The sequence below is a fragment of the Apiospora marii genome (assembly GCF_038362585.1).
Source record: "Apiospora marii strain CBS 49790 chromosome Unknown utg000002l_segment0_segment0, whole genome shotgun sequence".
In the NCBI taxonomy this organism is placed as follows: Eukaryota; Fungi; Ascomycota; class Sordariomycetes; order Amphisphaeriales; family Apiosporaceae; genus Apiospora; species Apiospora marii.
The window spans coordinates 5,018,646-5,038,030 of record NW_027117373.1 but is presented as its reverse complement, the minus strand read 5'-3'; the positions used below and the strand labels follow the sequence as shown (position 1 = coordinate 5,038,030).

The 19,385-nt window shown below is 56.4% G+C and overlaps 9 protein-coding genes across 9 annotated transcripts; 5 read left to right on the top strand and 4 right to left on the bottom strand.

The window, feature by feature from the left end:
* Positions 1-159: 159 nt before the first annotated feature.
* PG985_003310 (uncharacterized protein) lies at positions 160-903 on the top strand (the record flags this gene model as incomplete). Its single annotated transcript, XM_066823079.1, has 1 exon — positions 160-903. The coding sequence occupies one exon, from the start codon at positions 160-162 to the stop codon at positions 901-903; it is 744 nt and encodes a 247-aa protein (XP_066690511.1).
* A 239-nt stretch (positions 904-1,142) lies between these two features.
* On the bottom strand, positions 1,143-1,478 carry PG985_003309 (uncharacterized protein; the record flags this gene model as incomplete). The annotated part of the gene is made up of 1 exon (XM_066823078.1): positions 1,143-1,478. One exon carries the CDS (start codon positions 1,476-1,478, stop codon positions 1,143-1,145), a length of 336 nt encoding a protein of 111 aa, XP_066690510.1.
* A 154-nt stretch (positions 1,479-1,632) lies between these two features.
* On the bottom strand, positions 1,633-3,456 carry PG985_003308 (uncharacterized protein; the record flags this gene model as incomplete). The annotated part of the gene is made up of 1 exon (XM_066823077.1): positions 1,633-3,456. One exon carries the CDS (start codon positions 3,454-3,456, stop codon positions 1,633-1,635), a length of 1,824 nt encoding a protein of 607 aa, XP_066690509.1.
* A 1,048-nt stretch (positions 3,457-4,504) lies between these two features.
* On the bottom strand, positions 4,505-5,999 carry PG985_003307 (uncharacterized protein; the record flags this gene model as incomplete). Its single annotated transcript, XM_066823076.1, has 2 exons — positions 4,505-5,347; positions 5,415-5,999. 2 exons carry the CDS (start codon positions 5,997-5,999, stop codon positions 4,505-4,507), a joined length of 1,428 nt encoding a protein of 475 aa, XP_066690508.1.
* Positions 6,000-8,101: 2,102 nt separating this feature from the next.
* Positions 8,102-10,043, top strand: PG985_003306 (uncharacterized protein; the record flags this gene model as incomplete). The annotated part of the gene is made up of 4 exons (XM_066823075.1): positions 8,102-8,257; positions 8,365-8,870; positions 8,924-8,955; positions 9,130-10,043. 4 exons carry the CDS (start codon positions 8,102-8,104, stop codon positions 10,041-10,043), a joined length of 1,608 nt encoding a protein of 535 aa, XP_066690507.1.
* A 791-nt stretch (positions 10,044-10,834) lies between these two features.
* Positions 10,835-11,887, top strand: PG985_003305 (uncharacterized protein; the record flags this gene model as incomplete). Its single annotated transcript, XM_066823074.1, has 1 exon — positions 10,835-11,887. The coding sequence occupies one exon, from the start codon at positions 10,835-10,837 to the stop codon at positions 11,885-11,887; it is 1,053 nt and encodes a 350-aa protein (XP_066690506.1).
* Positions 11,888-12,834: 947 nt separating this feature from the next.
* On the top strand, positions 12,835-14,252 carry PG985_003304 (longevity assurance proteins LAG1/LAC1; the record flags this gene model as incomplete). Its single annotated transcript, XM_066823073.1, has 3 exons — positions 12,835-13,527; positions 13,586-13,687; positions 13,761-14,252. 3 exons carry the CDS (start codon positions 12,835-12,837, stop codon positions 14,250-14,252), a joined length of 1,287 nt encoding a protein of 428 aa, XP_066690505.1.
* A 1,275-nt stretch (positions 14,253-15,527) lies between these two features.
* Positions 15,528-17,877, top strand: PG985_003303 (glycoside hydrolase family 51 protein; the record flags this gene model as incomplete). Its single annotated transcript, XM_066823072.1, has 6 exons — positions 15,528-15,656; positions 15,722-16,204; positions 16,281-16,587; positions 16,661-17,238; positions 17,299-17,406; positions 17,470-17,877. 6 exons carry the CDS (start codon positions 15,528-15,530, stop codon positions 17,875-17,877), a joined length of 2,013 nt encoding a protein of 670 aa, XP_066690504.1.
* A 146-nt stretch (positions 17,878-18,023) lies between these two features.
* On the bottom strand, positions 18,024-19,313 carry PG985_003302 (uncharacterized protein; the record flags this gene model as incomplete). The annotated part of the gene is made up of 4 exons (XM_066823071.1): positions 18,024-18,317; positions 18,391-18,507; positions 18,873-19,042; positions 19,121-19,313. The coding sequence occupies 4 exons, from the start codon at positions 19,311-19,313 to the stop codon at positions 18,024-18,026; spliced, it is 774 nt and encodes a 257-aa protein (XP_066690503.1).
* Positions 19,314-19,385: the final 72 nt, after the last annotated feature.

Here is a 19,385-nt window from a genome sequence, read left to right as displayed (position 1 = left end):
ACAAGGGGCTGTTTTAGCGCCCTGCTCCCTGAAATTGACAGATGTCCGCTTTTTCTTGAATTAAGTATTTATTTTATAGCTCTCAATTATACCTACTCCAAAGCTCTCTCACAAGAATACCAGTAAATAACCCTACCTGACTTGACATAGATTGCCGTCATGGACCACCACCACCTTATGGGCGATACCGGCGGCGATTGTCATGGCGGCGGCGGCATGCACCAAGGCCACCACCACGCCGCACCAGCCATGGACCATCATAATCACCAGCACCATCACGCCGGAGTAGGAGAAGAAGCAGCCCATGCAGCAAGTAGCCACCAACACCACAACCACAACCACAACCATCACCACCACCATCATGATCATGGTTCTTCCTCCTCCACCGGCATGTGCAGCATGAACATGTACCTCAACACCGACGTGACAGATGTCTGCATCCTGCACGAACGCTGGCACGCCACCGGCGCCCCCTCCTTCGCCGCCTCGCTGCTGCTCTGCGCCCTGCTCGTCGCCCTATACGAGCAATTCGCGGCCTGGCGGCGGCGGTACGCCGCGTCTGTCGCACGGCAAGCCAAGGCCGCGGTTCGCAAGAAGGAGCTTTCATCCTCCTCCTCATCATCGGGTAGCTCGAAGGGAGAGAAGGAAACGCCTGCCTGTCACAAAGCAGCGGAATCCGCCACGGACCGGTCGCGGCGCCGCCGGGCCGCCGCCGTCAATGCGGCGCTGTACGGCGTGGGCTATCTCTGGGGCATGACCAACATGCTCATCTTCATGACCTTCAACGTCTGGGTCATGCTGGCCTGCGGCGTCGGGGCGGCGGTGGGCAAGTTCTTGTCCGACAACAACAACAACGATCAGGATCTGTCTGGGGAAGAAGGGAAGGAAGCCTCGTGTCATTGATCCCCCTCCAATATCTCGGTAAGGGGGGCTTTGGGTCTTCCGAAGTTTTGGTCAAGGGGGCAGGCGGCAACATTACGACGAAGAAGAAGTGGACTCGGAAACAAGAAGTCGCGGGCTTCTCCTCTGCCAGCAACAACCGCGTGAAGCCCAATGCAATGGCTTGTTCTCTCTTTTTTTATTCATTATAAACGCTAGACTCATTAAAGCTGATGGCCTATTTGATTTGGTTTAACAAGGGGTTAGACCTCGTGGCGTCCAAACGCCGGATCCCCAAACTGTGCACCAAGATTCGCGGCTAGCCGGTTGGCCACCTCCATTGGCAGAATGATTTCCTTCCCACGGTTTTGACGTGCTCTCGCCTCCTCTAGCGCTATATTGAACTGTTCCGCTTCCTCGGTCTGCCGCACTCTCTCGTCGAGCACTTCGTACGCCTTCCGCCTGTCTTGCCGGCCTTCCGTGCCGAGCCGACAACTCGACACCTCCGAACTGACAAGGGTCGTCCACGAATCATTATCATCGTCGTCATCCGAGTTGCCAGACCGTTGTTTCTTTCCGTCCACCTCTCTTCCACGCATCCGGGGCAAATCCCAGGCGGGTGCCACGCGCCACGGAAACAAGCGGTTCTGTTCGTTCAGCCACGACTCCAACCCCACCAACCCCCTTTCAAACGGGCATCGCCCCCGACCAGGTCCGAAGAGGCCGCCGTCCTACAACATCTCGACATCCGTCCTACAACATCTCGACATCCGTCGCGCCCGTGACCGCCGTCTCCTCTGCCTCCCCCTGCAGCGGCTTCGGCAGTATGTCCCGCACCGCCGTGTTCCGCATGTACTCGGCCTCGCGCTCGACGTTGATCTGGGGGTCATCATTAATGTCGATATTGTCCCCCACGGTGCACTCTTTGATGCCGAAGCCGACGTACGTCGTGCACCGGGGCCGCACGACGTGCTTGTCCGTGTGCAGCGTCACCCTGCGGCCGCCTTGGCCGGGCGCGCAGTCCTCCCCGGTCGCGTCCCGGACGGCGAAGCTCGGGAAGCAGTGCCCGCCTTGGCCCGTCTTGATCCGGAGCCAGGTGCAGAACTCGCACGGCACGTAGAACGCGGGGATGGTGGGGGCGCCCGTCTTATCGAGCAGCCAGTCCTCGACCAAGGCCGGTTTTCGCATTTGCTGCTGGGAGACGGGGTCGGTCTCGGTGTAAGACTCAAGTGGGAGCTTGGGGCCGTTGGGGCCAGGTTCGTACAGGTCCGTCCAAGGCGGCACCATGTAACTCGGGAAGTATTGGTTTTCCAGTTCAGGGAACCATGTTTGGATAGTCAATTGGGTAGTCAGGTCTGCGGTGTGTTTGGCAAGTTCTTCTTTGGCGTAGTCGTTAACATCGAAAGACAGTATCAGTTGCTGCTGCGGCTGCGGCTGCGGCTGCGGCTGCGGTTGCGGTTGCTGTGGAACCTGAAACTGCGCGCCGCCGCCACCGCTGTTTACGTTATTGGAAGGCTGCAGTTGCCGCTGCTGCTGCTGCTGATACTGCAGCCGCTTATGATACTCAGCCTGTTGTCTCTGATCCTCGGTCGGATGCTGCTGCTGTTGCTGTTGCTGGCCCCGCTGCGGCGCCTGCTGCATAAAAGCCCCTTGAGGATTCGGAATAAAGGGCGGCGTGCTCCGCACCTGCGGCCGAGGCTGTCCCGTCAGCCTAGATGTCGCCGGCGAGGCCGAAGTCGTGTTACGCGGTGGCTGTGGCGGCTGTTGAAACTGCTGCGGCACCGGCGGCGGCGGATTGGACGCCGGGCGAGCTGGACCGGGAGGCATCGGTGCTGGTGCTGGCCCCAGCGCCTGCTGCAGATCGGAAGGGTTGATTGTCCCCGGCGGCGCGACCGCGGGGGAAGCGCGTTTGGCTGGGGGTGGTCGGTACATTGGCGGTGTCTGCGTTGAATGCGGTCGTTTCCTCGGTAGGCCGTTTGTTGTGGCATAGTTGTACTGTTGATGCTGCTGCTGCTGCTGCTGTCGCTGCTGTTGTTGATACTGCTGTTGCTGCTGTTGCTGACGCAGCTGTCGTTGGTGTTGGAGACGAGCTTGCTGAAGCTGTTGAACAGGGTCAGGAAATTCTTGTTGTGAATGTGAAGATCCCGGGCCCATCTGCGCCCCCGAAGGATACGGTTGCGAAAATTGCTGCTGTTGGTAGGGGCCGCCGCCGCCGCCGGGCACTGTCGTGACTGGGCGCCGTGGTGGTGGTGGTTGTGGTTGTGGCGGCGGCGGCGGCGGCATGCTGGGACTGTTGTCGATCCGCGACGTCTGTGGGAACCGCCGCTGCTGGAACTGGACCTGCCCAGGAGGCTGCGACGTCGAAGACATTGCCACTGGAGGACCGCTGCCCATGTAAGTATCAAAGGGTGTGTTGGGTTGGCTGTGTGACCTGTGGGCTGGAGGATAACCAGTAATCGCGACCGGGTGATCAGGCGGTGTCGATTGTTGTTGTTGTTGTGGCGGAGGAAAAAGAAGCTCAGGTCGATGTTGGCCGTGGACCGTGGGCATCATCGAGGGCTCATTGAAGGCCTCCATGCTTCATTCTCCGTCTGGTTCTATTCAAATTCCCTCTCAACCTTAAAAGTCCGCTCCACCACCATCCATCTGTTCTTGTCTCCCCCACGTGGTTCTGCCCAGATTATTGAATGCTATGTCGTCTGTGACCGGAGATAAACTCCTTTTTTGGAGCAGGTTCTTCGTAAAGCGAAAAGGGATCGTCGTCGTCTCTGTGCTAATCGGTACAATCGTCTGCCTCTGCCTTGGCGGTAGTGATATATATTCCATAGGTACGGATCGGAGATACACCATCAGACAACTGAGTAGTGTTTGCTAAAGGACCATGGTTGAGGAAAACATTTAGCAGCACAATGGGGTCGGTCGACCTTGCAAACTCGAAATGGGATTCCGTTCCGCTGCGGTCGGGGGGCACCGCATTGAAAGTGAAGGCCAAATGCAAAGGAGTAACTTGATGAGATAGCGAATGTACTGTTCTCGGTGGTTGAAAGGGAAAATTGGCGCTGAAGCAGACAACGCGGCCGCCGGCCTTTGTGCTCGTCGGAGGCTGAAGCCATGTGTTGATCCCTGGTGCGGCTGCTCCTTTGTCCCTTGGTACGCTGGTCGCGATGGGAAGGAACAATGGGCATAACTTGTAGCGACACATCACGCTAAACACCGCTGAAAGTTGGCGGCAATGACAAGATGGGGTGTTGTTTCCAAATCTCATTTGCCCATGCGAGCCTCAACCCCAGACCGTCACTGCGCCATCGTCGTCTTGTCACGCAGCCCCAATGAGTAAATCGCAATGGATTAGATTTTTCATAAGTAGATCCAGCAGAACCTCCCCCCATTAGGATGATTACATTACAGACCTCTCCTAGGGTATCATTCCATTACTTCATGAGTCCATTTTCACCCCGAGATCCCGGCAAGTCGAAGCAACCCAACCAAATGTAAGCCATGTCCGCATCCTGCGCCATGGTCGTGTGTGCCAAGAGAGTTCCTTGGTGTGTCTCCGTAGACATATATATAAAATAGCGAATTCGAATAAACAGGGGGAAAAAACAAAAGTCCGCATTCAACCCAATTATGATGCTGCTTTCAGTGCCTTTGCAGGAGCTGGCGGGGAATGGCAGTGGCTTGCCAGCTTCGTCGCCACAGGTCCATTGACACCCGAGAACACGCCTTCCTGGAAATTGCCGATAATAGTCCAAGGTGCAATATAGCACTCCTTTCGGCCCTGGTCCCAGGTCCACGCTAGGCATTCACCACCTCGCGACAGGCACTTGTGGAGGCAGTCCTCCACCGTGTTCGTGTTTCTGATAGTCGTTGTGTGCTCATCCAGGCGGCCGACATAGTTTTGGCTCACTCGGATCGGCTCCTTCAAGAAGGTATCCCACTCCGCACCCCCGTAGATCTTGGCCAGTTGCCGCCAGAAAACAGGCTCCTTCATGGCCTTGAAGGCATCGCCAACCTCCTCCATGGCGTTGCCCGAGCCCAGGCCGTGGAAAGAGACCAAAGGCACGCAGAAACGGTCTCCCCAGATGCGCGTTGAGTGAGGCTCCTCACCGTTGAAGAGGCGGTTGTATGCTTCGTCGAGGTAAATGCCCAATTTCATGAGGGTCGTGCTCAGAAGCTTGTCTCCGTAAATGGCCGTTGGCGATTCCAAATGGGCCGCAGCGGCGACCTGGGGGTTGTCTTCGAACAGCTTCTTCATCGCAGCTCCCGAGATGAGAGCGGAGGAGCCTCCGTGGGCGAAACGACCCTTGTAATCTCCGACAGCGTTTCCGAGGTACTGGGGCTTCGCGTAGTTGACGTGGCCAAGCAGAAGCGTCAAGGACTCTTTGAGGACGTAGGTGTCGTCGTCGACCATGAGGTACCACTTCTTCTTCGGCATGGTCTGCCAAGCGTATTGGAGACCAGAGATGAACTAGTAGGAGCAAAGATCAGCACGGCCCATTCTCGTCGCATCGCAATCCACCAGTAGTAGCACTTACCTTCATGGCATCCAATTCCCATCCGATGTCCTTGCTCAGCTCTTCGGAAAGAAACAATTCCTCGCCCTCGATGGCTTCGGTCAAATGCCTGTACTTGCTGACGCGCTCATAGTTCTCCTTGCCAGCCAACATCTTGTTCTCCAGCATCCATCCGATAACATCCAGGACGGGGACGTTCTTCCCGTTCGGCAAGGTATAGTTCTGATTGTTGTCCTCCACGGGGTAGTCCTGCACAATTACCATGTCGCCGGTGAATTCTTCCTTGGAGTAGGCGTTTAGCATGTTGGGCACACGCCGCCTTGTGCCGTAGCCAGTCTTGACCACAACGCCTACATCCTGGACTGGATCAATGTGGTATTTCGGGGCCCCCAGTAGCCATTTGTCGCTGGGGTATTTGTGTTGGATATAGTCGGATACTATCGTTTGCTGGAACCGAAAAGCCGATCGAACGGTGCTGTCGTAAGGCGTGAGGAGGTAAATGACGAACAGAACAGCGACGGCGGCGAGGACATGGATGCGCGACTTGGAGAGTCGGGTGGTGACGAAGTTCCGCATGTTGGCTCCTCTTTCTGTACGGAGCCCCATATTGTTTCGGTTTTGGGCTCGTTGCCGCTGTCAAATGCCAAGCGGTCCAAACGCAAATGATCGCCCAAAGGTCAAACAAGGGCGGAACGGGCGGTCGGTAGATATGTCAACTCGCAGATCCCTATATTTGAGCCGGCTGGTCAAGTGTTGAGAAGCAAAAGTATCGGTTTGCAACTTGGGCCCAGCAAGAAGCGAGAGAAGTGACGTGAGAGGAGTGATGACAATTGCCGCCAGAGAGCTAGTGCGTGGTGGTTCGAATGATGGATAGGTCAGTAGGTACTAAAATTAACGAATGGATCAAAAAGCAGAGGCGTCGGTTCCCGAGGAGACGGTAGCAGGTATATGTAATGATATTGGATTGAAATAAGAGGAAAACGAGTGACGGGTTGAAATCCAACCCAGGTGCAAGCAGACTCTGGTGGAGAGGATGAGAAGTGGTTTGTAAACCCTTGATTGAGAGAATTGTCTCGGGAGTTGATGTAAAAAGGTGGAAGGGAGATCAATGGGCATCGATGCGATGCAAGTCGCTGAGCCATGCACCCTTACCGAGATTCCCTCCTCGACCCCCCGGCCGCTTGCTTACCTGCCACTGCCTGCAAGATACTTCCTTCCTGATTTACCCGCCGCTGCCCGCTGACGCGCGTGTTCGTTCGGCCGTCGCCAATAAACGGCTCCCACCCGATATTGTGCCCAGAGCCACTAACCTCACAACTGCATGCTAACCCCCTGGAGTCCAAGTTTTGCGACCACATATCAACGCTATGCGCATATAGGAAGCGAAGCACGAAGCTGAGCGACAACCAACTCCAAGGGTTCTCGACCATCGATTCCGCGAGGCCCACAAAGGTGGGATGCTTGGATGCACAGCCTATCGGACCACTAAACTGACGAATGCCGACCTGGTGGGGGCATGGCAATAGCGCTGGATCTGCTGGGATTGCCATGGAGGAATGCCTGCACCCCTATTCCTTAGCTGCCAGGGCCGTCTGGGAAATCCAGCAAAAATGCGAATCTAGATGCGCAACTCAACCCCCCTGCGCGATGCAGCTTAATCTACCGAAATTGCGAAAACTTCAATCCTGCTTCCATGCCAGGTACGCTGCACGCGAGCACGCACAGTTGCAATCTACTGGTTAAGACGAAGACTTTGAGAACGAAGAGCGGCAAGCAGGAAGCAAGGAGTCAAGGAGGAGGATAAGGAAGCAGAGGCTCTCTTGGCTCTGGTTGAATGCTCGTGCTGAACCCTAAGCTGTCCCCGTATCCTGTCAACTGCCAAATGTCACTCCCCCCAAATCGGGAGCCAACTGACAAGCTCGCTCCACAAGGCGCGATCTGAAGCTTCCGGCGGGCGAGCGATCACGATGATCTTCAAACCTACCTACTGATTTGCATTGGACCTTTCCCAGCCTCCAGGCGCCCCATTGCCAAGCACTTTGTCCTTCAATGGGGTCATCAAAGTGCATGGGCTACAGGACCGCATTCGTACCGCAATCGGCTTTCTGCCAGATCCCATCAATGCAATTATCAACCAGTTGCCAGCGACAAGGGTGCGTAAGTTGATTGCGAAGCTGCTCACTGCAAGGGGGGTATTGTCAAATTCGTTGACTGCCGTTGTGTGTGGCTTGCCTACCTACTTTAGCCTGTACCCAAATGCAACTGCCAAATACCACTGTCGCAGCCAGAAAAATATGACATCTGCATGTCTATTTCATCACACTCGCCAACCCCTCTTGCACGCCACATCTCCACTGATCGATCCCCCACGCCCACCGCTTATTGGATCCCGTCTCCGAACGGCATGTATGGGAATGCTGTGCCACCTTCTCTGGAGCCTGCCAATACGGCTACCAGTATCCGACAGTTCATGGCTGGCCACTAGAATAACAATGACCTATCGAATGACCCCTTTACGTAATACCGGTGTGACGATCAGTAAAGATTCAACATGGGAATATGGCGCTGCTAGGTAATACACATCGCACCCCAAATCGATGTCATCCCTCGCACCACCAACGACCGTGTAATTTTAGGCATTCTCTATAAGTGCCTTTCGCATCCCCGAAGTCGTACTGAGAATCACACATGGGACCATGGCCGTCGTCATGGTAGATAACCCAGGGCCAAATGGCTACCAAGCCTACTATGGCTTTGCTCTCAAAGCCGTCGGCTACCTTGCAATATTAGGCCTCGCTCGGTTTTTTTATCGTCTGTATCAAGTGCGGGCGACGGTCCGAAAGGCAGGGAGGGAACCCGGCGTCGTAAGTGGAAGAAAATGTTTATTGTCGTCATCGGCAGAGTATCCGAAGTGCTTGTTGCGAGAGGGAAAGAAAAACGGAGGACGATTAGTATGCTCATGCCGATCCAGTTTCTCATTCCTCATTCGTTCCTCTTCGGCCATCTGCCCGCCATCACCAAGCTCGCCATCAAGCTGAAGTCGCCCCCGTCGCTGCATGGCCAGATCATGCCCCTGCTGCTCGCTCGTGAGTACCCGGAGGCGATGGAGGCCGGCGTCATGTACATGGACATCTGGCCCATCTCGCCGCCCTTGCTGGCCGTGTTCCGTCCGGATATGATGGCGCAGTTCACGCAGGACCAGAGCCAGCCGAAGCATCCGTACGTGGTCAGGGAGATGACGCCGTTCACCGGGGCCATGGACCTGGCCTCGTCCGAGGGCCAGGAGTGGAAGGTGGGCCGGTCCATGTTCAACCCCGGGTTTTCGCTGAAGAATTTGCTGTCGCTCGTGCCCGCTTTCGTCGAGGAGGCACTCGTGTTTCGCGAACGGCTGGGAGAGCTCGCGGATAAGGGGGAGACGGCCAAGCTGGAAAGGTATACGACCGATTTGACCGTTGACATTATCGGAAGAGCAGTCTTGTGAGTCTCGGAGATCCCTAGTTGCACATTGGATTGGCTAACGTCGATTTCAGGGGTGCGCGTATAGGGGCGCAGAAGAAGTCTGGTAAGTCACTGTGGGACCCGAGACTCTATCTCGCTCTCCGGTTACATCCAAGTCACACATGACATTCTCAGATTGGCATTTGCAGAATTGATACCATCTTAAACTCCTCAGCCCATCATTCGTGCTGACAGATGATGGCAGTCAAATTTATGAGTGCTATGGTCAACCAGGTAGCCATGCTCTACTTCAACAACGACCTACAAAAGATGCTAAACCCCCTCGTTCCCATCCGGCACTGGATCTACAACCGAACGTTCCATGACGAGATGATGCCCTACATCCAGGCCACCGCCCAGAACTACGAAAAGATGGAGGGCCCCAAGACGATCCTCGCGCTGGCGCTCAAGTCGTACGTGACCGAGGTCGACGCCTCGGCCCGCGGCAACATCCCGCCCGCGTTCCTGAACCGCGTGGTCAACCACATCAAGATGTTCCTGTTCGCGGGCCATGACACGACCGCCACCACGCTCGCCTACGCCTACTACGAGCTCTCGCGGAACCCGGCCAAGCTCGCGCTCCTGCGGGCGGAGCTCGACGAGGTCCTCGGTCAAGACCCCGAGCAGGCCGCCGCCCGGATCTCGGCCGACCCCGCGCTCCTGAACCAGCTGCCCTACACGCTGGGCGTGGTCAAGGAGACGCTCCGGCTCTGGCCCGTGGTCGGCACCGTCCGCGACGGCTCCTCGAGCTTCACCCTGCTGGATCCGGCGAACGGCGTCCGGTACCCCACCGCCGGCTTCGTGCTGTTCGGCTGCTCGAAGGCGGCGCACGTCAACCCCAACTTCTGGCCCGAACCTGAGCTGTTCCTGCCCGAGCGCTTCACGACGCGCGACGAGGGCGACCCGCTGCACCCGGTCAAGAACGCGTTTCGCCCCTGGGAGATGGGCCCGCGGAACTGCATCGGGCAGGAGCTGGCCAGCCTCGAGCTGCGGCTGGTGCTGGCGCTGACGGTGCGCGAGTTTGATATGGAGCCTGCCTACTCGGAATCCTCACCGACTTTCCTGGGCGAGAAGGCGTTCCAGGTTCAGCTGAAGGAGATGATCACGGCCCATCCCAGCGAGGGTATGCCGATGATCGTAAGGCGTACTTGAATACGATGCGACGATGTGGCAAAAGCAAGTGATTCAATATGATGGCAGGGGGCTGATGGAACGTAGTACAAACTAGGAGAAATGGCGTTCCCAATCACACCTTGGATTACCAATCTGCCATCTTACATGTGTATCTTCAAGCAAATCAAGATACAGCCTTGGATCCTTTTACTGCATTTTTGAGACGTTCTGAAGGTTACACCAGCATGTTTTTGATCTTACCCCAGCAGGCGGGTGACGAAAAAGAAATTACCGCGATAGGGCGTACGTAGAAGTACTCTTTAATATACCCTTTACTTTATCGATTATTATAATAATACCTGAAGCGTAAAGAAATAAAGAAAAAAATTCTTTAATATCTTTTAAGAAATAAATTATCTTTAAGTGATTTTTTTAATTTTTTTCCTTCCCTTTCGGACGGTGCTGTGCTCTGTTGAAGTTGCTAAAAGGATTCGCGTGAATTTCTTTTTTGTCACCCGCCTGCCCAGGGTGATCATTCTACCGGACCCACAGGGACCCTTCTTTATTATAGCTATGGATGCAGCTGTAGCGGCATGTAAACGTCACTGAAGTCCATTGTAACGAGAGTATTTGTCATCCGATAGTAAATACCCGTAACAAACAGTATATATATTCCTCCCTGGCTATCATTCATATCATCTCCAGATTGGCGACAGCAAGTCTCATCTAACCACACAAAGGCATCGAAGCAGTCTATCGGAATACTCCGTACTTACCCACCTCAACACCACCAAGAAACACACGTATACCCCGCTTCTCCGATTGACATCATGCCGGACACCATGAAAGCCCTCGTCACGACGGGAGACGGCAAGGTCACCGTCAAGGAGATCCCCGTGCCCAAGCCCGCCGAGGGCGAAGTCCTAGTCAAGATCCACTACGCGGCCCAGAACCCCACCGACTGGAAGTCGTCCGGCTACGCCAAGGAGGCAGGCCGCCTCGTCGGCTGCGACTTCGCCGGCACCGTGGCAGAGAGCCCCGACTCCAAGTGGCGACCCGGCACGCGCGTCGCCGGCTGGGTGCACGGGTGCCTGCCGGACCCCCCGCGCGGCGTCTTCGCCGAGTACGCCATTGCCGAGAGCACGCTGGTCTTCCCGATCCCGGACTCGGTGTCATTCCAGGACGCCGCCGTCGTGCCCCTGGCCTTCGCGACCGCCGTGCAGGCCCTTTTCCAGCGCCTCCAGCTGCCCGAGCCCAGCAAGCCGGCCAAGTCGGCCTTCCCCATCCTGATCTACGGCGGCACCTCGTCCGTCGGCAAGTACGCCGTGCAGCTCGCCAAGATGGCGGGGCTCTTCGTCATCGCCACGGCATCCAAGCGCAACCACGAGCTGCTGAAGCAGCTCGGCGCCGACGCCACCGTCGACTACAACGACGCCGACTGGGTGGAGCAGGTGAAGCAGGTCTCGCACGAGGGCCTCGAGTACGCCTTCGACTGCATCTCGGAAAAGGAGACGACGCCCGTGGTGGCGCAGTGCCTGTCGCCCGCCAAGGGCGGGCACGTCATGTGCATCCTGCCGCGCAAGACGGCGGAGCTGCCCGAGGCGCTCCAGGCCAAGGTCCGCGTCGAGTCGACCATCGCCTACACCGTGTTCGGGCGGCCGATCAAGTACGGCGAGTTCGACAACCACGGCGGCGAGACGCCCGCCGACAAGGCCTTCTGGGAGAAGTACCTGGCGCTGCTGCCCGGCTACCTCGAGTCCGGCCGCGTCAAGCCGAACAAGGTCAAGGAGTTTGGCGGGCTCGAGGACATCCCCAAGGGCTTCGAGCTGCACGCACAGGGCAAGGTGAGCGCCGAGAAGCTCGTGTACAAGATTGCCCCGTAGATTTCCTCGGGTCGGAGCGCCTTGGGTACCGGTAGTGGAGCGTGTCGGAAATCTGCAATACCCATTTCCTGCCACTTCGTATCTTAACTTAGTCAGGACGGGGTGGCTGCGCAAACCGGCAGATGCAGATAACAGTAACAGTCTCCGAATAATGAATGGATGTCAATTAAACGCGCCATGGCTATTTATAGTCAATTGCTGTAATTGGTGATATGCCCTTTCTCTTTCGTGTTATTTTGTTTCTCGGATAGCCACGTGCGCCTTTAACTTCGGGCAGATAGTTGTCTCACGGTTTCAGCGTGTGTGGTGACACAAATGCAGCGCATATCGATTACTCGAAGCCCGAGCACAATACGGGTTCGAAGTCAATCCGCAGCACAGCCAATGCGTGCACGACCTGGCTCACCCGTTGCGCGCGCCCACCACGATTTTGCACTACTCTGACATTCGGGCAGCCAATTTCGGACCAACTCGCATTGTGGCTGCGAAGACGGGCAAATCAGGGAGCAGATTGCGAATTGAGCAGCGCCCGAGTTGGTGTGTCAGTGTAACCAACAAGCGAATCTACCAGTCCTGTCATGTTACAGCTGCGGAAGGAAATGTTTCGGCCGCCCGCGCACCCCGGCTCGCTCATTTCATCTTAAACCGCCCACAAACATACCACATCAGTCAGCGAGATAAGGAGAGACAGCTCAATTTTCCCGGCCGGCGAGCCATGTTTCTTTCATGTTTTGGCCGCATGGTCGTGTTATCCCCAGACGATTGAACAAAAGTCAATACTCAAGAACTCTCCTTTTTGCTCGATTTCGACGCGTTCTCTCGATAGGTGCAGCAGCTTAGCATCATCGCATCACTAATGCGCGCTGTAACTAATACCTTGCAGAAGCATCAGCCAGTAGTAACCCACAACTGCAGACAAGGAAAAACCACAACGCTATCTGGTGGAGATGGACTTCTCTAATTCGTCGGGCGCCATTCAGGATGGCCTGGTCATCAAGACATTTCGGCAGGGTCGGCAGCGAAAGGCCTCGAAAAGCAGCAAGCGGCTGCACCTCGCCAAGTCCGGGCACCGGTTCATCAGAAAGCATACCTGGGCGCTGCCGCTAATGATGCTTATCGGCATCGGTGCCCTGTACGCCATCAACCCCACCGAGTCCAACATCATTCACCACTTCATCTTCCTCTCGTACCCCTCGCCGTCGCAAGTCGCACACAACGGCCATGCGCGGGCGCCGACGCAATATGGCAAGGGCCTCTGGGACGTCGCTTTTGTGGCCTTCTACACCGTCGTCCTGACCTTCACGCGCGAGTTCGTCATGCAGGAGATCCTGCGCCCGCTGTCCCGGTCCCGCTTCTGCGGCATCGCCTCGCGCGGGAAGCAGCTGCGCTTCATGGAGCAGATGTACACGGCCATCTACTTTGGCGTCATGGGCCCCTTCGGCCTCTACGTGATGCGGCAGACGCCCGTCTGGTACTTCAATACCCGCAGCATGTACGAGACGTACCCCAACCGGACGCACGAGGCGGCCATGAAGTTCTACTACCTCTTCGAGGCGGCGTACTGGGCGCAGCAGGCCCTGGTCATGCTCCTCGGGCTGGAGAAGAGGCGCAAGGACTTTAAGGAGCTGGTCGGACACCATGTGGGTTCTCAGCCTCTCAACATATGTTGCGACGGCCGGTTTTGCTGATTGTCTGCAGATTGTTACTTTGTCGTTGATATCTTTAAGCTACCGCTACCACTTTACCTACGCTGGCATCGCCGTTTATATTACGCATGATATTAGCGATTTCTTCCTAGCTGTAAGTCGCACTCTGCACGTTGCTCAGTATACCGGCATGAAGCGTCATTGCTGACACGATGCGACAATTCCAGGTTTCTAAATCGCTTCATTACATCGACAGCGCTATCGTGGGGCCATTCTTTGCTGCCAATGTTGGCGTCTGGATCTACATGCGCCATTACCTCAACATCCGCATCTTAATATCGATACTAACCGAGTTCAAGACCGTCGGGCCCTATGAGCTCGACTGGCAGGCCGAACAGTACAAGTGCTGGATTTCCAACGTCATCGTGCTGGTGCTCCTGTCGTTCTTGCAGTCGCTCAACCTCTTTTGGCTATGGTGTCTGCTTCGCAGCGGGTTCCGTTACGTCGTGTACAACATCAAGAAGGACGACAGATCCGACGCGGAAGAGTCCGCTAACGAAGCCGACGAGAAGGCGACCAACCCTAACGCCAAATGCGCGCTTGAGCCCCCGTTGATCGTCATCAGCGCGGCAGAGGAGGAAGAAGAATCGACGGCCGCCATGGCTAGCGGTTTCGCCAAGCCAGAAGATGAAGGTCCTATTGCCAGGATGAGAGGATAAAACGTGTGACTGACTTGTACGACCCGACCCATGATGGAGGAGAAACGCCAAACGCAACCTCGACCGATAGATTTCCAAGAACACAGGACCATAGTTCCCGGGCTGGACTCGAGGGGCTTGAGAGATACCCATACCAATTGCAGAATCCATCGCAAAGGATTCTGCACGATAATAGCTAATACTAGTAACTAATGTAATCTACGCGCATCGCAATATGAAAGTTGGTGGTGATTCGCGGTCGGTCGCGCCACCGGGGCATTGTTTGGCAATCTCGGTTAGCTGCGTTGGGATGGCAGTGCTGACGGCTAACGCAATCGCATAACAGAGAAACCCAGCGCAGCCAACGAGCGACATCCGTCTTTGCAGATTTGGCCAGGATTCCTCCAGATCCAATGCGAAGCAAGAACCAGTGCACTCGTCATCCATCCGACAAGGACTTACAAGCGTTGTCAACGGCCACAGTTCAAAGCACCCACAACTCTCTTCGCTGGCACAGCTGAATAGAGAGGATCTCCGTAGCCAAGACGGACCACTCCCCCGCACGCCAAGGGTATTCCCCCGCACTCAGGGGTATCCGCACCCAATTCCACCCATGTGACTCAGCGGAGCAGCCACCCATTTACGAGCAGGAGCTATGCTGCGATGGTCTCTAGCGCCCTCTTACCGTTGCAGTCGGCAGCAACCAGTTCCTATTGCCGAATGGTTGCTCGTAATCCGGGGCTGGGCAAGCAGGCGGCCATCAACTCATATGTACATGGGACGATGGTCCAGTGACCATCCGCGAACCCGTCTTCCCGGGTCGCTTTTCTTTCCCCATCTCCACTCTCCACTTAGCAAGCAGCCGTTTGCCGGTGTTTGCTCCTATAGGAGCGCCTATAGGGATGATGATGGGGGCTTGCAGCGTTCGATGCGCTGCTGATGCGCGCACCGAGTCAAGAAAAAAAAACGCCCTCTTTCCAAGGCTGGGGGGCTTTAGCCGGAATGGTCTCAACCGAGGATTGGTTCCCTTGGCTCGGTCGTGGCATTCGTATGCCTTGTCTTTTTGGTTGCTTTTCTCCAAAACTTGTGATCCCCAAATTCTCCGCATGGGGCTCGTCGGTGTATTCTTCACCATGCTCTCTGTTATGCCGTGGCCCGGCAACCTGGGTATATAGGGCGAGCTGACTGCCCGGAAGGGGTGTCATTCCTTTCCAGAATGAGACACCGATTCACCGGCGCCCCGTGTTGTGCTCTCTGTCTCTTCTAGTTTCTTCGTTCTCAAGGATCTGAGTCAACATGGTTCGCGTCAGTCTGGCCGCTCTGACCACGGCGGCAGCCATCCCTCTGGTCTCTGCTGTGGACATCTCGGTCAAGGCTACTGGTGGTAACGCCACCAGCCCTCACCAGTATGGCTTCCTGCACGAGGTAAGGACGTCTTCTTGATTTAACTTCACGCTGGGATACCCGACTAATGCTTCATGAAAACGTAGGACATCAACAACTCCGGGGACGGTGGCCTGTACGCCGAATTGATCCGCAACCGCGCGTTCCAGTCGAGCAGCAACTATAGCTCCACTTTGGAAGGGTGGTCGCCCGTCAATGGCGCCGCGCTGTCGCTGAAGGATCTCGACGAGCCTCTGTCCAAGGCTTTGGAGACCTCTATGCACGTCGCCGTGAGCTCTTCGTCGTCTTCGTCAAAGGGCAATAGCAGCCAGGTCGGTTTCTTGAACGATGGCTACTGGGGCATGGACGTCAAGGTCCAGCCCTACACCGGCTCGTTCTGGGTCAAGGGCGACTACGAGGGGAGCTTCACTGCCTCTCTGCAGTCGAACCTGACCGGCGAGGTGTTTGGCAGCACCAAGATCAAGGCGAAGACGTCGCCTACCGAGTGGGTCGAGCACGAGTTTAAATTGACTCCCACCAAAGATGCGCCCAACTCCAACAACACCTTCTCGCTAACCTTCGATGCTGCTGTAAGTTTCTCCAGAGTCTATGTCAACCGGGATTGACTTTACCACCACACGGGTGACTGACACATTGGTGTTGCAGGGTGCGAAAGACGGCTCGCTCGACTTCAACCTGATCAGCCTCTTCCCGCCGACCTACAAGGGCCGCAAGAACGGCCTGCGCATCGACCTCGCCGAGGCCATCGAGGGCTTCCACCCGACCCTGCTCCGCATCCCCGGCGGCAACATGCTCGAGGGCAACAACAAGGACGCCTGGTGGGACTGGAAGAACACGCTCGGGCCCCTGAAGGACCGCCCTGGCTTCTCGGGGGTCTGGAGCTACCAGCAGACCAACGGGTTGGGGTTGATGGAGTATCTCTGGTTGGCTGAGGATATGGACCTCGAGATTGGTGAGTTCGGTTCCCCCCGCGATAATACTATTTTGAAGCTTGGCTGGTTGGGTTACTTACGCGATATGCATAGTCCTCGGCGTCTACAACGGCCTCTCCCTCGACGGCGCCATCGTCCCCCAAGACGAGCTGCAGCCCTTCGTCGACGACGCCCTGGACCAGATCGAGTTCGTCAGCGGCGCCGCGACGACCAAGTGGGGCGCCGTGCGCGCCGGGCTGGGCCACCCGGCGCCCTTCAAGCTGCAGTACGTCGAGGTCGGCAACGAGGACTGGCTGGCGGGCGGGGACGAGGGCTGGGCGACGTTCAAGGAGTACCGCTTCCCCATGTTCCTCGAGGCCATCAACAAGAGGTACCCGCACATCACCGTCATCTCGTCGGGGTCCGTGTTCGACGGGTACGACATCCCCGCGCCGGGGGCGGGGGATTATCATATCTACGGCACGCCTGACAGCTTGGTCGACCAGTTTGATTTGTTCGACAACGTTACGATCCCCCATATCATCGGCGAGGCGGCTGCGGTTCATCCGAATGGCGGGATGGGCTGGGATGCGGGGCTGCTCGAGTACCCTTGGTGGAGCGGCACCATCGGTGAGGCCGTGTCCATGATTGGGTATGAGAGGAATGCCGACAGGATCATTGGTGCTGCTTACGTATGTTTACCCAAAACGAAACTTACTTCTTGCGACTTGATGCTGACTTGGCTTTCATAGGCTCCTATCATCCGAAGCTTGGACCGCTGGCAGTGGGCTGCCGTCATGATCCAGTTTGCTGCCGACCCGGCCAAGACCACGCTCTCCACCAGTTGGTACCTGTGGGAGGTAAGCTTAACCCCCTGACATTGTCTTACGTTCTGCATCCGCTTACACTGTTCCACCCCCTAGCTCTTCGCCGGTCACCTCATGACCCACACCCTCCCCGCCTCGTCCGACTTCAACCCCCTGTACTACGTCACCGGCAAGAACGAGGACAAGGGCACCTACCTCTTCAAGGGCGCTGTCTTCAACGCGACCGAGGACGTGCCCGTGTCCTTAGCCTTCGAGGGTCTCGAGCCCGGCACCGAGGCCGAGCTGACCATCCTGACGGGGCCCGAGGACCCCTACGGCTTCAACGACCCCTTCACGGGCGTCAACGTCGTCCAGACGGTCAGGGAGAAGGTCGTTTCCGATAAGGAGGGCAGGTTCGCGTTCAGCATGCCCGACTTGAGCATCGCGGTGCTCGAGACTAAGGGCGCCAAGGGCGACGAGAAGAAGGTGAAGAGGCGGGGGATGAAGCAGGGGTTGCGGCACTGATGTAAAGGGGGAGGCAGATAGATAAATGATAGTCATCAGTTATTGTGCGTTGTTGCTAACGTAAATATTACTACAATGCTAGCCATTTAAACGTTGTAGCGTCTACTTGTACACTATCTATACTGCTATACTTCCTCTATCCCCCCTTACGCATTATACATATACTCCTGCACCCACTCGCGCATGGCCTCGAGACTCTTAGGCCGTACGCCCGCCGCGGTCTTGGCCTGCGCGAGGAGCTCCGGCAGCTCCGGCCGCTCCTCCGGGACGTGCTTCAAGCATTCCGCAATGACCCGCCGGAGAGTGGCGTCCGTCTTTTTGAAGTCGTCGTGGTCCAGCAGGATGCCGTACGTGTCGTTGACCGAGCGGTTGCCAAAGGTCACGTCCGTCAGGCGCGGCGGGGTGGGGGGCTCGAGGAGGGTGATGAGCTGCCACATGGTCTGGGAGAAACAAACGTATAGGGTGAGCGTTTTGTTTCATTATATGTATAGTTGGAAATTACAGGAGACTTACCAAGGCCATCTGCCAGATGTTGCTGTGGACGTCGTAGTTGCCCGCCACGGGCTCCTTGCTGACTTCCTTGCCGTCGCGCGTCAAGGGCATGAAGTCCCAGTCGGGAGAGAATTGCTCCTGTGAGTAGGGGTTACTATCAAGTAATAGAACTTCCCTCCAAGTACCCAAGGGGGGCAGGCAGTAGTACGCCTGGCTCGAGGGATGGATGGCCTTACTGGTAGGTGGTATCCTGGCTTGCCCACAGGCCGGTATAGGCGGTAAAATTCGCTATTCGAGACGACTGCATTAGTTCCCCATGGACTGAGTAGCAAAAGACACATAAGGTTGGGTTAGGGTGGGTTGCACACATACTTTCTTTTGTTTGGTTTGTAGAACTTGGTTAGTCCAAAGTCGCCAAGCTAGATAGATAGATGGGTTGTTGTCAGTAAAAAGAGCGTTCTTCTAGTGGCCGAGCCTCCATGTGATTATGAGTGAAGGTCTACCTTGATCATGGGGATATCAGCGTGCTCGGCGACTTCGGGTTCTACTGGCATGCTATCCTCCATCGCGATGTCCAATAGAGCCGGGATTGCAGGATTCGCATTGGTGGGCGGGTCAACGTAGTTCACAGGTGTCCGGTTGTACCGGAATTCCGTGGCTTCCCCCAAGAACACTGTTTTATGCGTCAGTACCTAACCTACGCACAATACATTTGATCACACTGAAGATACGGGATGGGGGCATCACTCACTATTCCCCGCATCAATGTCCATGTGGACCATCCGCTTCCGCCGTCCCCGTTGGCGGATGCCCGGTATCTCTTCGAGCAGCAGCTCATCCGGGTCGTAGTTTGCCGCGACGTCGATCGCCCGCGCCATATTGGGGCGTTTATCGTCCCTGCCCTTGTTCCGGTCCGGGTGGAACTTGCGGGGCGGGAAGGCCATGGCAACGCACGCGCGGAGCACTAGAATTCATCAGCAATTTGCACTGTATTTGTGTGTGCATGAGGTGGGCGG